Source organism: Falco rusticolus, chromosome 10 (assembly GCF_015220075.1).
Source record: "Falco rusticolus isolate bFalRus1 chromosome 10, bFalRus1.pri, whole genome shotgun sequence".
Classification (NCBI taxonomy): Eukaryota; Metazoa; Chordata; class Aves; order Falconiformes; family Falconidae; genus Falco; species Falco rusticolus.
Window position 1 is genome coordinate 27,347,164 of NC_051196.1, and position 25,515 is coordinate 27,372,678.

Here is a 25,515-nt window from a genome sequence, read left to right on the forward strand (position 1 = left end):
AGAGCCGGCCCTTCGCCCCGCCGGCTGGGCTTGGCTCCAGGCCGGGCTGGCTGTGCACCCGGGCACCGGGAATTAATGGGCACTCAATAAAAAGGAATTTAAATTCCTTTTGAATATAATAGCGGAGGAACTTTAGTAAAAAAACCTCCCAAGTAGAGAAGTCTGCTGAAAATACTGAGAGATCCACACTGATGACTCTGTAATCAATTTTGGAAGTATTTTCTATGCAGTCGATGTGGTTTCCTCACGTAAAATTTATTGTATGCTTTAATCACCACAGTTTCCTGCTCCTTTTTACCGTTTTAGAGCCAACTAAATAAAATGAAAATGGGATTCTGTTATGATGTGCATCATTAACAGGATTGTTTATTAAACTCTTAATCAGTAACATCTGCTTGCTTACTTGTTCATTGGAGACATAGTAATTTAGTTGCTGGAACATTTATAGCTGCTTGAAAGATGCAGTAATGAAGAATTATCTCTGACTTTTCAGTCTGAATTTACAGCAAACACAAAATGCCACAATGCTGCACTTAAAATAATTTCCAAAAGGAGTCATGTGCAATAAATTGTTAAGAAAGTCTTTTACTCTCTTCAAAAATAAAAAGGTCAGTGCAACGTCATCTTGTGCTTCAAGACAGAAGGCAAAGCAATTCCCTGATACTTTTTTGAACTTAACATTTTCTGGCCAGAAAGAACGTATTATCCTTTTATGTATGTACATTTGGCGTTGTAATGTTGCAGAAGCCACAGAATGGAAACACTGGTATGTTTCATGAAAAAGAAATAAAGAAGTTATTTCTCTTACAGTTTGAGAGAGGAAAAAGAGATGATCATAATCTAGCTACAGTGATAATAAGATGCTGAAGCATATTCCTCTGTCTCTGCATTTCTTCTAAGAGCAGTCAAAATAAATCAGTATAAAGAAAAACACTTCATTTGCATTCATAGCCATCCACCAAATCGCAGTTTGTTTGGTAAATAGACTCTTGAAAGGTAATCTGGTGAAAGAGAAGTTAAAACCTGGATTTCAGCCTTCAGTTTAGATGCTGCCATAATTTCCAGCTAAAAAAAAACAAAGAACAAAAAAAGAAAGTGTGATGCTGTAACAGCCTGGTCCAGGGTTAGGTAATTATTTAAGTAAGAATTACACTTATTGGATGTGCATGTAGAACTGTAAAGTTAGTATTACTGGAAATGATGCTGCAAAATCCCTATCACTAAGCTGAGATTCATTGTATCGTATGCTCATGTCTTCTCTGGTGTGTACTTTACAGTAACAGGAACAATTTACAAGTATAAACAGGAAGAAGGTACATGTTACCTTTTCTTCCTTTCTAACCACTTCACACAATATAGGCCTGAGTTGACATATATGTTTTAAAAGCTACAGGCAAGATTAGAGGTGTAGTACTGAGTAAGTAACTGCTGTAAGCATTCCCCTACTTGTAAAGACATAATATATTCTGTAATATTTAGGAAAGCAGTACAATCCCATGTGATCATCAGATGGCTAATGGCAGGAAAGCTTAAAATGCTGCCAGTTCTGGCCTGTGAGCCATGGAGGCCCACTGGTTTAGAGACACATCCCAGGCCACGCGCTTTCTCAGTCTCGCCTTCCTTTAGGGCTGCCAAACCTTACTGGTTCCACTGTACTAAGGGTTTATCACCATAAAGAGGAACAGGACTGCAGACAATAGGATTTGTCCTGTGAAGAGTAAGAAATAGGAAACAATGGGTTTATACATACTTCCTTTTTCCACATTGGCTGACAAGCAATGTAAGGTCTCTTTTGTATACTTGCTAACTTATTTTGATCTTGCTTTGTAAATGGAATCAGGACATCTTTGCATATATTTAATCTGAAAAGAAAAAAAGTTGTTAAATTTTCTCATGTATTTAAAAATGTTTATTTCAATTTATTTCCGTATATTAAGCCAAAATGTTGTATTAAAAGAATAACAGACTCAAGTGTCAGTTGTCTTTTTGTGCATTAAGTCAGAGTGCATTTCCTGTCTATGAAACAAAAGAATACTTCTGTTTCTTTTGGGGAAATAACTAACCTTACAAGATCAGATGGAAGGAGACCAAGCCACTTTATAGATGGAACGGTGAGATGATGGGCCTCAAAAGACATTGACTAAAATAAGAAAGGTCAACTATAACATTCAGTGACTTTTAGTTTAAATTACCTGAGATACATGCCTTCCAAGGTCATGGTCAGATTTTATTGCAAAGATAATTAGGCATTTTCACTATCAGAATGATATAGGAGAACATAGTGCAACTGAAACTGACTATGTCCCCTTGCTGGAAACCATTGCTTTGCTAAGATTTACACCCTTCAGCCTATGACAGATTCTAAATTAGTCCAGTTTAGGCTGGTCTAGTTTGAATAATTTTGTTTTGTTTGTTACTGTCAATATGAGTCTGATTGCCAAAAAAAACCCCAAAACCCCCCCCCCCAAAAAACCCAAAAAAACCAACAAAAAAAAAACCCAGGAAGAGCAATCAAATCTGGAAGTCTCTGATATTTTCTACTGGAAAATACCACATCACATAAAACCAGCCCAAACAAAGATTCATCTGGTCCAGTATCATGGCTACAGTAAATATCTTAGGGAAAAGTGTAAAACCAAATAAGCAGTTAATGATACTTCTCAGGATACTCCCCCTGCTCCCAATGGTTTGTGACTCCAACTTTCTGAGCCAGAAGTGGTGGTGGTGTAATACTTGATTTTGTCAGGTTGCATTTTAGAATCCGTGAAAACTTTTGTCATCTATAGCACCCTACAGCAAAGTATCACAGTTAAATTACATGTTGCATAAAGGAATACAGTAAAGTTCATTGTTTGTAATGAACTTGACATATTCTATTTCACTTGATACACCTGTTGCTCTGTAACTGAACAAAATAAACATTCAAATGAACCCGACGATTTCATTTAATCCTGGAATATGGTGTTTTAGCAGTTTACACACCTTTGTAGGAGAGCTGCAGGCGTGACAGCTCACCTGAAGACTTGGAAGTTCTGTCTCCTTGGATGTCCTTGAGGCATATGTTGTGACATATATCTGAACTCCGACATCATTGATTGCTGGCACTTTTCTGAAGTTTTTGTTTTGTTTTTACTTTGAATGTTCTTTCTCCAATGCTCTACTAAATGGATCACACATCTGCCTCTGCCCTCTGCCTTCCACATTGTCATCCTGTACCATGTCTTTTAGCAATGTAATATAATAATGCCTTCTTATTCCCTTTGCCTCTTCTTCCATAACGTTCCACACTAACACATGTATCTACAAGCAAATTCTCACCCCAAAACAAAATCTTTACCAACATAACATGATTTTGCGGAGAATCACCCATCTCCCAGGTTATGTCCTCCTCCTCCTCCTCCCAGGGCCCCTCCAGCCTTCATTTCTCTTCTAAGGCAGAAGCAAAGCAAAACGCAGAACATTTTTCTGTTTTGACTGCCTGTCCCTGTGCAGCAGGGGAAAACTGTGAAATATAGTTAAATGAAACACCTGCCATTGTTACTTAGTTTCTTTTTGTTGCAAGAAGCCCTTTCTGCAGATACACAAGGCCTAACACCTGTGTCTTCATATTGAAACAAAATGATACAAGGCAGTAACCATTCTAACAAAGGCTATAACATTTCATACATTCCTGCTTCAAGGCTGGGACGCAAAACAGTGTATTTGAAGTGGAAAAATTATACTCACCACAGATCCGTATTTGTAGATGCACATTATTTCTACACCTAGGTTGCAGAATACCAAATGTCAAGTCTCTGTTTAGCTGCACATTGGGCATGTTTAAAAAGATTGCATTAAGAATTCAATTTTATCATGTAACAGTTAGAGCTTTATGATTTAGGTTCTTCATGTTTTAAAATTATTTTTAGAGTATGTCAAAACAAGCAGAATTTAAGCATAATATGTCACCTTTATATAGTTAAATGTTTCACTCTGTCTGCATAATCAATTCAAAACCAAGGATAATCAGCTCTTGTACACATTTTCCAACACCTATCACAAAAAGTGTATGTCTTTATCCTGTGTAATCTGTATCTCTTAATACTATTGCTTGAACAGCTGCTTCTTATTTTGCAGCAACCTCCCTAATTTCAGGTGGGATCAGTGTAGACAGATAAGAAATTTTCTACATTTTGTGTGTGTTTGAATTCAGATTCTGAATTCAAACTAAGGCATACACACTCACATAGAATCTCTCATGAAATGAGAAAAATTTCAGACCTGCCACTGATGTAATAGAATAGCACATTCAGAATGCAATGAACTTTTTTTAAGATTAGCTTTATTCCTGATAGCATCAGACTCATAGTTTCTAGCTTTCACTACTGTAAACTATTGACCTGATTGTTAAATTATTACTATAAGTGTATGTGAACTACTTTAAAACCAATAAAAGACTCAGTTTGCTCAAACATCTATTTTTTTCATGTCTGTCCGGCCTAAGGATCATAATGTAGTTAAAAATTTTTCTTTATACCGAACAGAGCAACGTTTACAAAAGTTCCTGTTCTTTTATTTTACAAAAGGAATAGTGTAGCCACAGCTGGAATCCTTGATGGAGCAACATTTTCAATGATATTTAACTCTATAAAGACACAACTAGGACCTCCTGAGACCTTTAGAAGTGGTCAAGTGCCTAACTCACATTAAAATCAATGGAATCATGCAATGGATCATAAGATTCTGTTACACTTACCTTCATTTTTAGGACCACAGGTACTTTCAAAATCTAGCTTTATTCTGAGCTATGTATCACATAAGTTGTTGTGGTTTGGGGTTTTTTTAGGTACAAGGTAAGATTCTTAATAATACCTCAAAGTGCAGCAAGGGTAATGGTATATTCAGTGGGGATGTAAAGCCAATACTGATGTTTCATTTAAACTCCTTCTGTACTCCTACATATTTTCTGCATAAACCAGTAACCTTCTGATTGTGTTGGATCTCTGTGTTCTGAGTACTTTCCCACAAAAGTAAGAAAAGACATTCTAAACAAATTTTGCTTTTCTTTTATGTCACTGAACCTCTGCAGATTTACCATGTGGATCTGCATCCATAAGGGTGAAAATAGGAATTTGAAAAGAATCCCACAGCTTTCTGACCAAAAGTCGTGTATTAAGATCTGGTACGCCTCTTCCCTAAGGAAAGAAAACAAAAGCAGACAGTTTAAAATTAATTAAAACAACATCTGGGTACATATGTGTTTACATTTGTTATTTAAAAGCAAGCAAACATGGCAGAAATATTTCTCCAGCAGCTATTTTGCAGGGAAAGTTCTATGGTCCTGTTTTGTGTCTGTGAGGAGGGAAGGAGGAACGAGCTGGAGAACAGCACTGCGGATGTTCTGGATTACAGGCACCATGAAAGTATCATACAGTCCTCTATTTAAGGTGTCAGTTTGTACACAGGTTGATGTGTAATGTACCCTGTTATCTGTGCAAGCTGGTGTAAGAAGGCCACATTTTTCTTCTCAAAAATATTTATGGCACTAATGAAACAATATCAAACAAGCTCCTGCTCTGACTGTAACCAGACAATATGTGGCACAGGATATATGCTTATCTCTCTTGATAGGGGGATATGTTTCTTCCTCATTGTGGGCCACATTTGTCCCAGAACAAGTAGGTATGCATATTCCATTTACATATGCCTATTAATTCTCCAGGCTCCATAGCTCTTTCAGTACAATCCAAAATCACAAAATTCATTTGGGTTTGTTAAACCTAGGATCCTGAAGGACAAAAGGTTACTCAAGAGTCAAGCCTTTCTGAGACTGAGTGGGGCAGCTACTTCGCAGCAGCACATGAATGTGATAAGGTACCAAAGTCTAAGGAGATGCTTGGAAGAAGTAAGTCTTTAGAAAGTGTATTTTGTATTCCTATGAGGACAATAAAATTTTAAAAAATAATGTTAGATATGTTTCATATTAATTTTGTTACGGTCTTTTGACCAAGTTCGAGCACCACTACAATGCTAAAGTATTATTTACATTCTTATATCTAGCTAGACAATATGAAATGTAAAATGCATACCGTAATCATTATACATGGGGACAATTTATTGCAGAAGTCATCATCCAGCAGTCTCTGAAAAGTTGCATCTTTTTCTACAATTAACACAAATTTGGCATGTGAGATTAAATCTTCTCTGTTAAGGCTAGCTGCATGTAAAATGATCCATCACACCAATCAATTAAAACTAAATGCTCTAAAATACCTGTTCTGGAGCCAAAAGCAGTGTTCACGACTCGATTTCAGAGCCAGCAAGCAAAGAAAAAATTACCAGAACGTTGTTTAACTTGGAATATTCCTTGGTTTTACTTTTTTTTTTTTCAGCCTACAACAAGAGTTCTTGCTCAAAGGATACTTTTAATTCCTTGAACATTAGATGGCACAGTGACTGCCTAAAACAGCAAAAATAAGATTAAACATTTTAAACAGAGAAAATGATATATTTTAAAATAACAACACTAGGTAAGGAAGGACAGAATTGCATCCTGAAACAACTGTTCAACTTCTATACACAAGATCAGTCTTGACATTTTCACCTCTTCAGAAGCGTATTTGACCATTCATATCCTGCTCTATTGTATGGTTGTGGGGGAGTCCTCCTGTTATAACAAGATGCTTTTCAAAAGCGCTTGTGCTACTGTCACAGAAGATTGTTCATCATAAAGGCATTTCAGAGATAACAATGTCCTCGTTAATTTTCTATATGTCTCAGCCAGAAAAAAAAGTCAGCGTGGTGTGAAGACTGCAAATTTAATACAGGCTTAAAATATTTAAGTATTCTTTTTGGAAGATCATTAATTCCTTTCTTTTATTAACAATAACCTGATTTTATAAGTATTTTAGAGCAACAATTTGAAGACATAGTAATATTTACTTCACATCTCATATTAGGATTGGCTCAATCTGGCAAGCATATGGATGAGAAAACAGGAACTGGAGGAAGAACTTGGCAGAAGAGTATGTATATGTTGAAGTGTGTGGTCTGTTTTGATTTCTGACTGCTAAATCACCTCCGGTGCCAGGGTGGAACAACTCAGCAAATAAAAATATGAAGAGCTGTAGAAAAGCATTAATAACAGGAGACTTTACACTCTGCCTAAAAACAAAGTATAATAGGCAGATAAGGATATCTTTCCATTTTGAAATTACTGATTTAGGCTTACAATGAACACATTTTCCAGGAAATCATGACAACAGTCAGCAAGTCTAAGTTCTGTTCCTGCTTTCATATTCTGCATAGCTATAGGAAATCTTTCAGGACTAGGTTGGCTGAATCTCATCTCCTCAAACCGCGTTAGGCTCTTGACTCTTACAAAACCATGGTTATAAACTTCCCTTTAGCTCAGTACCACCTCTGATAAAATTAGTTGACAATACAAGCCCTTCTACTATCTGTAATTCCTGTAATAGTAATAATCCTGAGACCAAACAGCTTGATGTTATATATCTTTGGTTGTACAGTTCTGGGCACGTGAAGCCAATATCAGCTCTTATGCTGATGGAGTATCATCTTAAAATTTCTGTAAAAGAGAACATAAGTTGGATCCAGAAAGAGATTTCTTCCTCTAATTATAGAGGGTCAGTTCAGTCTCTCATCTGTGCTGTTGCTACCGGAGGAGTCTGCCCAGTGTAGTAGAAGCAGCTCATTGAGGACCATATGAGTGTGTTAACTCAGGCTGTAAGACTTGGTTTCTTGCTCTGCCAGAAACCAATGTGTGACAGAAGTGAAGTATGCTTAGAGTGCCCAGAATTCTTTGATTCAGAGCACTTATTTGACAGAACAGTGTGATATAAAGCCTAAGATACACAATATATATGGCTTCCTCTGCAAGGCTGCCGTGGTAGAAGGCAGTGCTAAAATCCTTATCCAAAGGATATATTCCCAGTGAGTATGTAGCTGAGCTTCAGAACGGCAATACAGTTGAGCAACTCTTTCCACCCAGGTTGTAATGTCTCAATTTGCCACAAGCACAGCTTTGTACAATAAATGTATACAGTAACCTGAGCTACAAGCACTGCAGGGTATCTTGCAAAGGTAGATGCTATGAATTACTGTTACTGTTTTATAATACATACTGTTGCACTGCAGGTACAATTCACTTTTGTACCGTCTTCCTCAGTGTAACTTAAATTGCCAGCAACAAAACCTTTAGTTGTAGACAGCTGAAAAAAAAGTTGTATACAGTAAATTGGAAGTTACATGCTGTTATGTTACTATAGTGTGCAGTCAAAACAGGAAACTTCTGAAAAGACTGCCATCAACCTTTTAAACGCTATGCAGTGTTGTTGCGTTACGCACTAAGCAATGGACATAAAGGCATAATTGCAATAAATTATGTCAACAACTGCATTTTTAGATACAAAAGAATTCTTTTAAGGCATGAGAGACAAGTAAATCTGAAAGGTTTTTACATCTCTGATGTACTTAAAATTTTCATTTAACCCCCAAGCTAGCAAATTGTTTGAGTACATGCTGCTAAACAGATGTCTTGCACTCTGAAGTTTAAGCACTGCCTTCACTAGTTAATAGCAAAAGGTCCTGTGCTTGTAGCTGGCAGTTTGTCCCAAACTCTTTGGAGCAAGCAAACTATGAATTTTCTCTGAAGAAAAAACCCCTTCTGAGTGCTATGATAAACCCCAACTAGGTTTCATTTGCACAAATGACACCTTTTATTTTAGCTACGTGTTTCCTATCCTACTGATAACTTTTCTTGATATTTCACCGTTCAGTTTGATCTATATAATTTGGAAATATTGATAAAAACATTTGTAATAAGCCACTTACTATATGTAGACTTCTCCGAGGTATCTTAAGCATGCAAGAAATGTCATTGATTATATTGTCCACAACACTTTGGCTACCAAACAGTTGTGTATCTGAATAATAGATATCTCTATCAAGACAAAATATTGTATTTGTAATTATAATACTGATACAGCTGTAGGTTTCTAAGAATTTTATAGAGGGCATGGATAATCAGATCAATCTAAAGCATTTTACATACAGGATTACATTATCCTACGGGTTTGCATCCTACAGGCTGCTTTTTCACAGTAACATTCTTAAAATACAACTTTATTTGAAATTACAGAAATGTAGCATGTTACCTTTTAGTTGCATAAGCATTGCTCTGCACCATCTTATAGATCATAGATAATACTTTGAGTATCAGAGCTGAAAAAATACATATTACAAAATATTTTATCCATTTTCAGAAATGCATATACAATAAATTGTCTTTATATTGACCCATATATGTGTCTCATAAAATAAAACTTTGAGACATATATTGTAACATGCTGTGAAAATACAGAGAGGCTGTACTAATTAATAGATTCAATTTCTAACAAAATCAGAAAAAATGTGATGGAGTTAAGTGAGGAAATGTATGCCCTGCTGTCCAGGCCAAATAATTAAATGACTGAGTTAGAAAAAGAAATTAGGTTATTTTCTGAATTCCAAGATTCTTTTACTAGCTAGCTTGTGGAAGGAGGGTGATGTTTTTACATTAGGACCTTTTCAATATGCCATCAGTTGATATTCATTCAGGGAAGGCAGGAACTGTAAGAATGCTGTATTGATTTTGTCGTCACTCACTATACTTTAACAGCGAAGAGAAAAGCTGAAGAGCTGGTCATAATACCAGCTTATATTAGCCATACACTTCTAAATCACTGTGCATGATATATTTTTTATGGTTTGTTGTTTTTGTTACAAAGTTTTAAACCAAAATACAAGAGAAAACAAGTTTTCTGCTTTTGGACTTTTTTAACTTACCAAATTTTTGTGCTGATCTAGGACAGTCACTTCTTATTTGTTTTGTAGTACAGTGCGGTATCATCTGTAGACCTACAGAATCTTTAAATCTGATACATTGCAAGCAAATACATTAAAACTGTAAACTTCCTGAGTATATGTAAATTGTTCTCTGCAAGGTAATTCAGAATCAGACCCCTTTCCTATAATCAAATATGCTAATGCTTTTTAGACTCGGTACAGAAACCCCCAACTTGGGTGGAGTTGGAGTGGCCAAAGGAAAAAGGCAGGCAATAGTCATCATCTGTCAAAATGACCATTCAAAACACTACTGAGCTGCCCCTCGTCTGATCACTGCTTTCAGAACATGGAAGAGTTTCTCAAGAAGATGCTTCAAGACTAAATTTAAGCCTAAAATACATAAGTTTTCAGACAAAGCAGAGACAAGAAAAATATTTTATACATGTTCATTACTGCTAATATATCATCATCAATTATTATTTAACAGGAAAGCAAACTAATGAATGACAGGAAAAATAGGTGAATAATTATTGGAATACAAATCAAGTCTGACACAGTGACTTTCTGATGTAGAATGTATGAAAAGTGTTAGTATTTCATATTACAACAATATTATCTGATTTACGCCCTTAAATTATTACCAGAATAACTATTCTATTCTATTAAGTGTTCAAAACAAAAATGTGGTCCATCCTATTCTCTAAACAGTTGCTTAATGTAAATGAGCTCCACAATTTGTTTTTTCACCATTTCATGTCTGAAGGGGCACATTTCACTGAAAGAATCAGTTATTTTCTGAAGGACATTTCATTATTTTATTTAAAAGTATTTTAGTGCCTTATGATATGGAAGACCTGTCTTTAAAGCATTCTTTTTCATTTCAGAGTGTTGTATGTACTTCAAAAAAGTATTGGTAGTTAAATGGCTATAATTTTATCTAAAACCTCAGGATGTTTCTAAATGTCTTTGTCAAAGGTTTTGCTCCGTGCATCCTTTGGGTGGCAGACCACACCACAGTGCGCGCCTGTGAAGTGACAGCAGTAACAGCACAGCGCAGCATCTGCCTGCCAGCTTTAAAGTAACTTTCTTGCCTTTGTGCTGCAACATTTAAAACGTATTTGTTATTTTCACTTGCAGCATACACTGTAACTTCATGGGAGGATTTCTCTCTCAGGTTAAATAAGGAACACTCCTTTCAGAAAACAGCACACTGAAGAACCCAGTCAATGTGGCTCCCACAGGCATTTCACAAAGACAACGGCAAACTGGCATTAAATTGGATATTCGTCCCAGGATTGCATTTACCCCAGAAGAGTAGTTCTCTATAAAATATTCTTTCCACTACTGGGATTTTTAATTTTTTTTTTTTTTTTTTTTTTTTCCCTGGAAAGACATAGCTGGACAATGGAAGCTCTACTGCTCAGGTCTGGCATTCTCACTGATTGACATAATTCTCAGGTAAATACCTCTCTGGGCATCTACAAATGTTTACAAAGAACATTTCAGACATGAAATCATTCTCTCATTCTACTCATTCCTTCCCAGCAGATTCGAGCTGAGTAGGTTAGGTATGAAAAGGCTACCTTAAAAAAAATATATATAATAAAGCCCCACTGACTATAATTTGTTCCTTTCGTATTGTATTCTGGCATTTTGGTTTTATTTTTATTTGTCCATTTGTTTTTATTTTAATGTTCTTAAACAGCTGTATTAAAGTAGGATATAGGTCACTATTCAACAGAAATGCATATTATGTTTCTCCACTATAAATAATGGTTCAGCTTTTTTTAATGTGATCGATTAGTCTTATTTTTAACATACTGTGATGTTAACTTGTTTTAATTTGAATGTTTTTCCTGCCTATGTGTTCTGATGGCAAATAACATTTCACATTTGTTATTCTAGCCTGGAATGCCATTTCCCTGAAGACTGCCAAAAATTGCAAAACTTTGTTACAGTATTTTAATTTTACAGACATTTGAGTGAAACATTTTTGTCAAACTATCAAGATACAAACCATTAAATTCCCTGGAACATATAAGCCTTTCAGTTAACTGATTACCTTCAGGCCCCTCAGGTTTTTTGGTTGACAGACATTTATTGTTCTCATTAAATGAATATTCTACCAAAGTGTTACCCATGGAAACTTTGCTACATTTGTAATGTGTCCACTTACAAGCACCTCTGCAATCTTGTCAATCTAAATTTCCTTTAACCCACTGACATCCAAAGCTAATACAAGGCAAGAAACAGATTTGTCTTCCTATATCCTTTTGCTTCTGTATTATAGAACACAATCTCTCAGTTTCTAGTATTTTCAGTTTAAATGAGCTCCTTGGAAAAATACTGTAGCAAAAGCAACTTCTGCAAATCACAAAGTGTGTTATAAAGGAAGACAGGTTGCTTTTTTCTCTGATCCTGTCTAGATAAGCTGGCATAAGGTCTGAAATTTAGATAACACATTAGAAATTTGGTTTGCTTTATTTGCCTGGTAATGAACTTAGAACACAACACAGAGGTAAGAAAGACATGAAATGCATCTTCTCTGAGAACAAAAAGATAAGTTTATCACTATCATTTTAGGAAATAAGGTGGCATGAGAAAAAGTGGAGCAAGAAAAGAGAGAGCACAGAAAGGGCACTGGAGGATGAAATTGCTAGTAATTGTTTCCAGCCTAAAACAGATTTTTTCACTTTAAAACAACTTATCATTTCTGGTTTCTACTGCTTCCAGAAAATCACTGTTTATAGGACCTCCCTTTCCTTTCTAACCTCTGTTACAGTAGTTTTACATTCCCCTTTATGTTATGGTCTGCTATTAGTTAACACACGATGCCTGTTCACGCAAAGTGGTTACTAAGCATTACTTTTTATTTGTCCATTACTTTTTGAGAAGTCAAATTATTTATTGATTCTAATACTTATAGAACTATGTATGATTAACATTTCTGGAAGTTACATACTCAAAGTTTATTCGTGTAATTTATATTAATATAAGGCAGGACTTCAAAATATAGTACTTACTCTATGTTCCTCCAATCTGATCTACTAGCCACTGTGAGAACAGGTGCTTTTTTTTGGGCCAAACTTTTAAGTACATCTTCAATAACATTTTCTATTGCTTCAAGAACTTCAGAACTGAAACAAAGAAAATTAATGATACAGACCATAGGATAAAATCTAGTTCTATTTGGGGTTTTGATCATCTATCCCCATTTCTACAAAAATTGTGCAATCAGAAACTGCTTCAAGAATGTATTTGTTTCAAAAATGTAGAGGAACTCCTTTGTTTTTTAATTTTGTTCCCCTAAAATCTTTGACTTTCCATTCCAGATGCATGACTGAGGACACAATTAAAAGTACATTTCTATTCAATCCTGAAACCATCAAATTTTTCACCAGCTGAACTTTCAGACCAACTGGATGGTTTGTGACTAATGACTAATGTTTTACTATAAATGATGTAATATTGGGTTTGGCTATGATTCGGGCTAAGTTGTTTTTAAATGCTGTTAATTTAAAAAATGCTGAAGAGTACAAATACTTCCTGTTGTACCATTGCACATTAACCTTTTGATCTGTTGCCCTGAGCAAACTGTTAAGGGTTCTAATTAGATGAAGTCTTAGTCTCAACAGATGCATTGTGAAAAGAATAAAATCTGTATATTTCACCTAAAAAGATAAAGTAACCTTGCAGCAGATCCCTTACAGCAAAACTGTAGGCTGGTTTGAGTGTTATGACAGATGCTTTTTATTTTCATAAGCAATCTGACTCCAATATCTCATCTGTCCTTTAAACTACAAGTGTACTCTATACCATTGTAAGTCTAGGTAGGAATTAAAAGAATATAAAAAACTTATTTTATCTCAAATTTTTATGACCAAAGTCCAATTTTGCCATTGAGTAATATGCTAAGAAAAGATGAGTCAATACCAGTGCACCTCACACAAAATTAATTATCTCACTATTACAAAATCAGCAGGAATTATTTTTAAAACCTGTATGTCTCCATAAACAATAATGATGTGTCATTAAAAATCTCTTCTATTGGCTGAATATGTTTCTTTAATTCTGTAGCTCAGCCTCCACTTGCTCCTCATTCTGCTGAAACTAGATTATCATTTTTTGAAAGCAATTTCTGAACAGTATTAACTTTTTAATTTAAAATGTTATTCGTGACAGTATCTATACCAAAAACCTCTACCAGTATTACTAACATTTTTGTCCAATAATATTAAACTGTTCAATAAACACAATGTAAGATTTTTTTATTTTCAAATTAGTAACCTTGGACACAGAGAGACTAATGGCTTTCCAAAGGTGAAACGGTGAAGCATTTGCAGTGCTGATAATACAAGAGGGCTTGGTCATGCAGCCAATATGTAAATTCATTTTCTACTATATCATACCTTCATAATCAAGTCCAAGATTCCCTAAGTTTCAGACTCACAGCCTCTACCTCCAAAATTAAATCCCGTATCTTGCTGCCATACCCAAAATAGAAATTCCACTATGCTGAATGTGTAATACAGCAAGTGGGAAAATAGGTAGGCAAAGCTGACTATGGTGCAGACCTCCAACATAACAAAAATTAGAGTGCTGAAGACATTAAAAATATGTGTGAGCAGAGGGATGTAAAACCAGATAGGTAGACAGGAAATCTAAACCATGTCATTGTTTTAATACTTATAAATATTTTACTTATTCATTTCATTCCAGCCACTGTAACTGTCTTAATATTCCAGATGTACTTCAGTGTTTGCTGCAGAATTTGAAAGTCCAGGTTTCTGTTCCAATCCCAATTTCCTGATTTGTTGGCCAACAGAAGTTGTAAATGCAGCAAAACAGGAGGAAGGGGACAGCGATTCTCTGTGTACCTCCTGCTGGTATTCTGTCTCTGTTTGCAGAGATTAACTTAATTTTAATAAGCAAACATACAAGACTGGCCAAGTATGCCTACTTAAAATTCACTGTGGTTTAGTTAACAGTGAAATCTGAGTGGAGAAGGGGTAGGGACTGTATTTCACAGGGTTTGCCTGATCATTTCTAACAGGTTGCAGCATGACTAGATACTTCTTTCTGTATAGCTCAAGAAATGATCTTCAACATTAATAGTGTAAAAGATTCAAGTTACCACACCTTTAGCAAGCAAGCAACATAAATACGCAAGAGAAACAGTTACAAATAAAAATCTACAATGTAACCAACACACTCCAAAGCCCAGAACCTTACATTTCTAAAGCCAAGCTGTTTCCATACCCTGCCACAAAGACCAAGAACTCTCCAAGTCATTACTATTAATTATTATTATTATTATCCTTTTCCTCTTAAAATACTTTTAAGATGCTCCCAGTCTGTTCCAGCCTCTGAGGCTGATATACTGTGTAGTCTTTTAAAAAATTGTGAGTGGTTTTTGTTAGTGAAATTCAGTATGTTTGTTTTGTCAGTTTTCCGTATTTCTGTCTGTAGCTACAGACTTTTTGGAGAGGTCTGAGGGAATGGAGATGCTGTTTGCAGTGTGAGGCCCCCTGTGTTTTTGTAGGGGAGTATGTTTTTTCAGTTCTGCACAAGCCCATTAGGTGCACTGGTGCACTACCTGATTGAGTATTACCACAGAAAGAGTGTGGGTGCTATTTTTCACATCGTTTACCGAGGAACGTGGCTCTCACAACCAGACAGACTTGTTTCCCTGAAGACAGCCTTGTTCCCAGCTGGCACTTCAGTGGAACACATACTGTGGTCCACCATGAAGGTTGGTGCAGACCAATCCAACTTCTCTGGAAGGCATGAAGCCATGTTAAAAGAAGGCAAAAGAGATTACCAAAGAAATTAGAACAGGCTAAGTCTGCTGGACTTAAAACTCATGATTTGAGGTAAAACCATAGGGCCAGAGAGGAAAAGCAGAAAATGTCTGTGGAAACCAAAGTCAAGGTTTTCCCGCCCTTCCTGACTGACTGGCCCAGGGCTTTCCCCTCGCTCCTGAAGGGAGAGGAGCTGGCCCTGCCTGACCCAGCGCTTTTCCCGCTCTTTCTGACTGACCAATGGCTTTTCCCACTCTTCCTGACTGACCAATGGCTTTTCCTGCTCTTGTTAATAGACAGGAGATGGCCCCACCCACTCTCACTGCCAAGGACCTTCTCCCGCCCTTCCTGACTGACCTCATCCTCCACTGGGAGCTGGGAACTAAACCTCAGCACTGTCTCTGGAGCTGCAAGGCCTGAGCACATACATAAGCACAAGATCTGTAGCACCCAGATTTCTGGAATAAATCTGGCCAGACTGGCTAGAAGGTGGCCACATGGCTCATCAATACTTTTCTCGTGTTTTCTGAATGACCAGCAATTTTTTTCTTCCCTTAATATCAATGTCTTTTCCTGAGTGTTCTACGTGGCTGGAAGAAAGCTGAAAAAGCTGAAGGCTCCAGTGCAACTCCAGGTGTTGAAAAATCAGCTTCATTTGCCAAAATGGAATTCAACCTCTATTGAGATTAAAGATTTAACACTGGTTTTATCATTTGCCTTCAGAATTCTGAAGTTTTACAATAGACTTGTGATATCTTTTCAAATCTTTCTCAATACACTCTTAAAAACTTCTGTTCTGAACAAACAATAACCCCCCAATTCTAAAAGTCATGAACTGCTGGCTTCCAAGGAAGCCAAGATGTAAGAAAAAAATGTTAAATTTTGTAAGCTTTATGGCTGAACCAGGACTTCCACGGTTCACGTAGTGTGCTTGGCCAGAGGGCATCACCTCAAAATGGATGATACACAGCCACAGGCTGAGAATTTGAAAAGAAACCCCACACGCAATTATCATCTTGGTGTGTTTTGTCCTGGATGTATTGGTGTTCACCTTTTCCTATGAAAATTCCAGTCTTCTCTTTCACTTCAGAAAGTTTAAATTCTTTGTGATTTTAAAGAGAAAATGTGGTACCTCTGGGAGGCCTTGTGAAGGCCCAAAGAGTGCACGAGTGCGTGGCCAGCTCCCGTTCATGGCCGAACAGCCCCCCTGCAGCCCCAGGCACTCCCGCAGCAGAACTGGACGCTCCGTTTCTTTGGTGGGTTCTGAGTGCAGAGATCAGGGCTCCTTCACTGGCTCCTTCACATAGCTCAGTGGTGCTAAAAAGCAAATCCCAGAAACTGCTCTTACCTTTGCAGTTATGATGTGCATTTTCAGCTCCTAACTACGTCATCGTCATCATAATTGGCTGACAGATAGTGGTCATTCTGAGAGTTACTTAGGAGGTAAATATCTAAAGGCTTGTCCTTTCTAGAGAAAATTTTTTAAAGCTCTCTGTTGATAACATTGTCTTTTATGCACAGCAGTCAGTAATATTGGAAACTGTGCTCTATCTAGCTCACTGCTAACAGCATTTCAAACGTTACAATGCTTAGACTTGTTAGCAAGTTAGATGATGTAGTGTTTGAAACGTTGGAGGCAGCTGGTTTCTCCTGCTGTTCTATTCACTACTACTGCTGAACCTTTCTCCTTTGGTACTTGTAAAAGCAAGCCGTCCAAATCCAGCTTGGGTAGGTAATTAAAAAATTCATGCATTGATTTATTCAAGGAAGACCTCAGGCTATGATGATATGAACACAAGGTGATTCAATTAACAGGAGCTAGCAAAAGAAAGGGGAATTAATAAATTGAAAATTTCAGATCTTTCATCTTAAGTCTTTGGCCTTTAGGTACCTTGAGATCACTCCGGAAATATTTATGTAAAATCTCTGTAGCTCTTTCCAACAATTCAACATCAAAATCAACAGATTTTTGTTTGATACAGAACTGACAAAATTGTATCATGCCTCTAGCAATAGATTGAAAACAAAATTATAGACATCAACTTGTAGGAAGCTAATTTAATGACTTACCTCTTCTTCATAGCAGCAAACAGCAACTATAAAAAAGCACAACCAAAATACTCAATACTTATAACTGAGTTAAGAAAACAGATATTGAAAAACAAGCAACAATAACAAACACTTCCATGCTTCAACCTTAATACTGCACACATATATATTTATATATAACCATATAAATTAGTATCCAGAATACAACCAGTAAATGAACTACAATCAATAAATGAACTAGCAGTTTCACTTCCTAAAGCCCTCAAAAAAAAAAAAAAAAGCCCCAAACAAAAAACCACACACATACACACACAAAGCATTTCAATTACAAATACTGAATGCATTTATTATTAGGAAAACAAATACGAAACATTATTAGATGTTAAGAAGTAAAGAAAAATGTGAAAAAAGCGGTGTAAGCAATGCAGCTATCTGTATGTCTTGCTTCTACAAAGATGTGCAGTAGAGGGCACCACAGATGGCAAAGAAAAGAAGTTACTACTTCGAAGCTGTTAAATTTAACACCGTGATTTCACCAATCCTTGATAAATCAAGTTTGATGGGTAATGAAATACTTTCAGATTTGGTTTCTTTAAAAGATACGCTGTTAACAAAAAGTTCCCTTAAGACTGTCTCCTGTTCTAAAAATATGCTCTTATCTGGATACTCTTCGGAGGAAGCTGTGCTATGAAATAGTCTGTATGAGCTGATGCCAATTTCAAAGTCTGTCTGTAACTGCTGAAGAAGAACCTGTCTGGATCGAAACCTGTTGTTATCACTACATACTACACAATAAAAGAGCTATATAGAACAAAAATGTACATTTATCTTAGTGCCAAGATTTTAAGTTGCTTGCTGTTCATTTCTCATATATAAATAACTGCATCAGTAGAATAAATAATACTTAAAATATGTAAACACATATATATGCTTTTTCCTTTTCCTCACTGCATACCTTATGAAAAGATTTTTCCTCTTTTCAAATGTAGTTAGCCTCTTACATTAAGTTTTCATGACTGCTATGGTAAAGGTTTCTCTCCAAAATCTTCTGGCCTTAATTCTTTCAATAGACTGGTAGGCATACCAGTGGACCTGATATGCCTATTTTCAATGAATGCCAAACAGCATGTGAAATGCAGTCTTTCACTCAAGCCTAAAAAAAGGGAGACCTCAGTAAAAGGTAGCGATTCAGTGCAAGCAGAAGTATCTGGGCCAGAAAGGAGTGCTAAGGAGATAGATGGAGGCTTAAAAGCGACAGCAAGAACAGGGGGGAAAGTCCCTACCAGCCATTTAAGAGATTCTTGGGAGTATGCCTACTGTGTTCCAGCAAGCTTCAACTTCTTTCCAGCTTCCTTGGTTGTGATCTGGACAATCCTTGGAAGGACAGACATTTTGTGAGCCAACAGATTTTACTGTGAATAAGTTAGGACAGGTTAGGACAGAACAGGAGACAGATCTATCACCTGCCAGTTACATGAAAAGTTACTGATCTTTTTCTAATGGGCAAAGCCCAGAGAAATAGAAGATGAAAAGTCATTCACTGCTAACAGCCAACAACTTCAAATGGGATATCTCCTTCCAACTAACATGGTCGTTTAAAAAAACCCAAACCAAATCTAATACATGTTTTCAGTTTACCTAGCTCTGGGGGGAGAAACACCTGTAAAATATTTATTCTGTGGTGAGCCAAATCACTGTAAGAGGAAGTGGGTTTTGTTACCATCCCTTCTTTTTGCATTTTATCTTTCAGCCAGAAATAAACTCTTAACAGGCCTGCCTTAAAAGGAAAAGTAACTTTCATCTAACCTCTGTCACAGTGGTTTTAAGATCCAACATTTTCTAATGCTTTTAGGGCCAGTAATGTATTTTGGGTGGCAGGGCAAGACAGGTATCTGAGACAAAGAAACACAAAGTAAATTAAAAAATGTTCTTTCCCACTTTACATAAATGCCATGCACACTCTGGTTCATTGACAATAATTAAGCTGCACACAGGCAACTTTATATGACTGAACATCTGAAGACATAGTTTTTACATGCTGAGAAGTTTGAGCTTGCCCATTACTGTCATAGCCAGTATTTCTCATTCCTAAACTGGTCTTACACTAAGATAGGACACTCCTTCAGCCTCATTCTCCCTCTGTAGTCCCAGTTACTTTTGCAACATTTCATACTTGCTGCAGTTTTAAAACAGGAACTTCAGGCTGTAAGCATATAAGCTGCCTGAAAAGAAGAAGAAAAAAATCAGTTGTAGCTCTTCTAAGGCTTCAAAAAGTTAAAAAGTTGGATGAAAATGAGAGTAGGATTTTATATGGGGAAATTAGGCGTTCTGCTACTTCTATTATTCTTTTGAAGAGCAAGTTATGAAGGAACATAGAGAAAATACTTTGAAACATCCAAGCCTTCATGTACCATAGAATCGTGGAATCATAGAAAGGTTTGGGTTGGAAGGGACCTCCAAAGATTATCTAGTCCAATCCCCTTGCTATTAGCAGGGACATCTTCAACCAGACCAGGTTGCTTAGAACCCCATCCAACCTGACCTTTAATGCTTCCAGGGATGAGGCACCCACAGCCTCTCTGGACAACCTGTTCCAGTGTTTCACTACTTGCATAGTAAAAAAAAAATCTTCCTTATATCTTGTGTAAATCTACCCTCTTTTAGTTTAAAACCATTACCCCTTATCCTGTCACTATAGGCCCTACTAAAAAGCCTGTTCCCATCTTACTTACAAGCCCCCTTTCAGTACCGGAGGCTGCTCTAAGGTCTCCCTGGAGCCTTCTCTTCTCCAGGCTGAACAACCCCAACTCCCTCAGCCTGTCCTCACAGGAGAGGGGCTCCAGCCCTCTGGTCATCTTCGTGGCCTCTTCTGGACTTGCTCTAACAGGTCCACATCATCTGTGTACTAAGTGTAAGTGACTGCTGCAAGACAAAATGATTACCTTGCTTTTGAGGAACCTACAGGTCTCTCACATAAAAATAATAAATATAATTCCCTGTTATTATGGACAAATTGTTAAACTCTTTCTCTGCTGTCTTCCATATCAAAATCCCAGGACAGCTGAATAATAAATGAGATCAGTCAAATACATGGTGCCACTCTCTGCACCTAATGTCCATCTATTTCTAACAGAGATAAACACCTATCATTTACCTATTACCCATTTTTCGTTGCTAGGAATGGGAATCAAATTAAAATCTGGGCTGAAGTGCTTATACAGCAGATAAATAAACAATAAGACTAGGGCGCTACAGGTGAGTTAGAGTAAATTCCCTCCACTCTCTCTGGCAGCTCCCTGAAATCAGTTGCTCTTATCGTCTATATGGTAAAAATCTCACCAAATCCCCTTGTCAACAGTGGTAAGTTCTCAGGTAGCTACATGTCATACCACAGAAGCAGTAATAATATCTAATGAATTGATTTGTAAACTAAAAATTTATTTGTAAATCTACACATTTGTAAAAATCCAAATCTGGCTTTAACTGATCATTGAACAAACATGGTATTATGAAAAATTCTGATTAAAAAAAAATGTGCTAAAGAGAAAATATGTTGAAACACACAAATGGAAGACATTTGTGCTAAAACAACTGGCAAGCAAGAATGTCTTCTATTCCATGTTCATGTGACAGCTTGAACATAGCAGTCTTGGAAACAGCTGCACCGTTTCTTCTGGATTTCAAAAAGCAAAATATCCTGTTTATTTTCTGTTTTCCTTTTGTGGGCAAAATCCTAGAAAGCATGAAAACTCAGGTGTGATTTTGCTCTTTAAACCCAAAAATGCCAGCTGCTGTACATTAAAATATTTGAGCCCAAATCTGTTCTTTCATTTATATGAATGCTACACCGGTGCTGTCATGGCCCCAGATTTATGCCAACAGGTAAAACTCGGGATGGACTTTAGACCTTTGTTATTAACTATTTAATAATGTTTGGGGAAAATGAAGTAAGAGGGTGACGTAGGAGTCTGTTCTGACACTGAGTACTGTGGGCCATATAAATAACGAAAAGGGTGAGGCGGTTGATTAACAGACTTCATTTTTGGAAGCCTAGATTAAAATCAACTTTATGTCATCCTTTAAAATGCATTTGGTTATTTTAATTAAGCTACTCATGTCAATTGGTCCACACCACAAAAATGCCAGGGGCACGGTGATGTAATTTTGAATAAATGGCAACCTTTACTTTTGAGGGTCCTAAAGCTCAGTAAAAAATGTATCAAATAAAAAAGTAGCATAGATGTCTTATCTTGATTTGCTTTTTTTTATTATTTTTACTAGGGGAGGAGAGAAAAACCATGATTCAAATATAAACCTGAATCCAGCCCAAAATGTGTCTTACTGAGTCGTTGTATAAGTAGTTCTGGATGCAGTGAGCCCGTTAACTGGCCTTCAGTGAACACTTCTCTGTGCCGTCTTTCCAGAATACATTTTTAGTCCATTCAAACATTTTTCAAAGTCTTTCTGTATATTTATAGACCACTCTTTTCTTGTACTCAGAGCAAACTCAAATGTGTCAGCTGGATGTTACTGCTGTAAACCATCTTCTGTATTTGGGCATGGAGGAAGGTATGACATTTTGCTCGCTTTTGCTTTGTTTCACTGCTGTTGGCGATGAAAGCAACCAACCGTCTTGAGTTTGGCTTGATGGATCTCCTTCCAGGCAACTTTCTGTCAGTTGGTTTAGGACTGGGCTCTAGAAGGTACTGGGCCAGAGGAAACACAAGGATGTCCCACAGCCAAAAATGTGTACAGCTCACAGCTATAAGGTGTGAATTAAATGTTTAGTTAATAAAACTACAGAGTCTGTGCACATAAATACAAATTCTGTAATATAAAGCTCTCCCTGGCTGATCTCATGTGTTGATCCCTAAGGGAGTTCAGTGCTGAATTTGGGCCTTAAAGAATTGAATAGCACAAATTTATACTATTCTCTGAAGACAAAATCTTCTGGCACAAACAGGAGTTTGGAGCTGTGGACTAAGGGCTTTGCTACGCTGGAAAATTGACTGGAATTGCTATTGCAGAATAAGCTATTCTGCAACGACTTACTGTCTGACCCATGACTTTTCCAGACTAGAATATCCACACAGGGAGCTATTATGGATAGTTTATTCAGAAATAGCTATCGTGGTCACTTTTCCCACACAGATAAATGCACAGTGCCCGCGTATATCTGTAAGGAAAAAGCTTGGGTTTTTTACGGAAGAATACTTTTTGTGTGATACATAACATGTGGCAAAATGGTAAAATAGAAAGGGAACTTTCAATCAGATAGTGATGCAATTGATTTAAGACCCTTTATTTAATTTACTAATATATATTACCATAATTTATTATGATTACTTACATTACTTAAGAACATCTCTACATCTGAAAGGCTATGTCCATTACAGGATGTTGCATCAGCTTAACTAAATCATTTAAGAAAACCCATATCTAATTAAATCAGTGCAAAAATATTAATGAAATTACTTGCTGATTGACGGATCTCACATCTCAGTCATCAGCCTTCTGATAACATCATACATGTTGTTAGAAAGAAATGTACAACAGTTCCATGCCTCGGCAAAAGCCAAGCTTTTTTGGTGTTAGCACACTGATTTTAATAAACAACAAATAGCCACTTGTTGTCAGCAGGACCTTTTCTAGATTAAGAATTCCTGCCTGTGCCTTAGGCACAGGTGAATGACAGGTGGGTCTAGCACTTGTTACCAGAGAAAGTTCGTTTCTAAAAATCTCATGTAATGTTAATTTATTGTTTCAATATTTTCCTGCATGTCCTCTGCTCTGTAATGTGAAAGGGTCTCTCATGCGTTGTGCTGGAATGCTTCCATGTTTGGATCCACTCACAAGGAGTTTTGAGTGCCAGGAATGCAAGATAGGGACCCTAACATGCCAAGGAGAAGAAATAAAAAATAACTGGTGTAGAAACAGCATTGCTGAAGATACTATCGTCCATCCACTAGTCCCAAAAAAACAATATTTAAAAACTTTCTCTATAAATTAAGCTGAAGGTTTTCTTTCGACCATTTAATACAGTTTGATACTTCATCAGAAGGAAAACTACGATGCTCATCAACCAATCCAGATTCTTATTTGGTGTGGAGAGCTGGATGAGATCATATCCTCAGCAAAATTATAGAATGCTAAGAAAAAAATCAGGAGAGCCAATTCCTAACTCTTATTTTAACGACAGGGTGCCTCACATTAGTGATGTAATGTAAGCAATAGGTGTTGCTGAACAGCTGCTATTACACTATATTGGCTCTTCTCTCTTAAAGATTCACTCAGGAGAGAACTGTTCCTTCGTGTTTTAAGTAAAGTGATTTTCTAGATATTTCAGCCAAATTACGATGGCCAATACATCAAAATCTTCATTTTGACTTAAAATAATTTAAAAAATTATTCCATTAAAATCTGTTAATTTCTGTAGATCATGCTTATTTTATAGAGACTACATTTCTTGAAATGTAGACTTCCAGAACACTGGATTTGCCAAGTTATATTGTGACATGTAATGATAGTAGTAAGAAAAACAAAATGTTGCATCTTGGATACTTTTAAAATATTTTTTACTCTCTACAGTTTTTCAAAGACTCTTGATTATAAAGACTTACAATCCAAAATAAATATTCATCTACATATTTGTATATATTTTATATTCTGACAGAGAAATGCAAAACTTTATATAAAGCCATTTTTCCCAAGAAACAAACAAACAAAGTTGCCACAGGAATATAAATACTCAGATTCACACAAACATATTAATGGTAAAATGATAATTTGAATAAATAATAGGAGGAAGACAATTACACCACATCAGTTATCTGGAAGGATCCAGATCGCTACATATTTGTGTATGTATTGGGATTACTGACATGCTAGTGAAATATAGGCATTTCTGGCCTGGAATTTGGAAGTAATTGTAATGGTTCTAAGAAGTGCTGTGCTGACAGTATTTTTTCTGGGAATCATGGCCCTACCCACGGGAACTGATGGGAATCAGATTGTCCACTCATACTGACAGAATGAATGGCCACAAGAACAATTTTGTATAACCTCCTTGGGGAGAAAAAGGCTGTGGCAAAAGGATTCCCAGGGAGTCCTGGGAAAAAAAAGAAATGAGGTTTCAGTCTGGTGCATCAATCCATTACAAGATTATTACCTAAACCCTTTCATGTCACTCTTACACTGGAAAGAACCGAGAGTGGCTAGGACAAAGAAAATGATAACCAGAAGTTGGAAAGCCAAACTAGACATCTCTCAGGCTAGAACTGGAAGTAACAGGACAAAGAAAGGCCGAAATAAGAGAATTCAGTTAAGCAAACAGGTGGAATTATGGAAGAAAAAAAAATTCTATTTTTTCTATTGGAATATATTTTGAAAAATTAGGACATAGCCTTCAGACTCAGAGAGTGGAGGTCTGAAAGATGAATGACTAAAAGGTTTTTATGATACTGTGCCCATCTTTTGATTTCAGTAGCAGGCATCTCTTGGGAACTTATTTTGCATTCATATTGTACTTACTTTCCTTGTGCGGAGCAGAAAACAATGCAACACAAACCAAAAAGGTCACTGTACTCATAGCAGAAAGATTTAGTCACTGATAATGTAGAATTAAAAAAAAAAAACCACAATAAAAAAAAATCATTTACATAATGCAAGAGTCAGTATTTATAGAGATTCAAACTGATTTACCTCCCCAGTGGAAAAGTTCTCATTTAATAAACAAAATAGTGCCTGTTTTACAAGGTAAGTTCTTCCAGAATATATAGTCACCATCCTCATTCAATACTATTTTCTGCATATACAGGGTACCAATGATGAAGTCTTGATT

The 25,515-nt window shown here is 36.6% G+C and overlaps 1 protein-coding gene across 1 annotated transcript; it reads right to left on the minus strand.

The window, feature by feature from the left end:
• Positions 1-244: 244 nt before the first annotated feature.
• On the minus strand, positions 245-15,573 carry SPO11 (SPO11 initiator of meiotic double stranded breaks). The gene is made up of 13 exons (XM_037403438.1): positions 15,476-15,573; positions 12,849-12,962; positions 9,826-9,914; positions 9,156-9,222; positions 8,833-8,941; positions 8,124-8,210; positions 6,403-6,439; positions 6,069-6,178; positions 5,075-5,174; positions 3,727-3,764; positions 2,064-2,140; positions 1,751-1,862; positions 245-1,065 (listed from the first exon to the last, which is right to left on the minus strand). Exons 1-13 carry the CDS (start codon positions 15,571-15,573, stop codon positions 946-948), a joined length of 1,158 nt encoding a protein of 385 aa, XP_037259335.1. The 3' UTR covers positions 245-945.
• Between the last annotated feature and the right edge of the window lie 9,942 nt (positions 15,574-25,515).

Coding starts and splice junctions, on each gene's coding strand:
- SPO11 (XM_037403438.1), bottom strand. CDS start 15,573: ATGGTGGACCACAGTATGTGTTCCACTGAAGTGCCAGCTGGGAACAAG. Junction 8,942..9,155: donor AATGCTTATGCAACTAAAAG/GTAACATGCTAC, acceptor TTGTCTTGATAG/AGATATCTATTATTCAGATA. Junction 5,175..6,068: donor CCCCATGTATAATGATTACG/GTATGCATTTTA, acceptor TTCTTTCCTTAG/GGAAGAGGCGTACCAGATCT.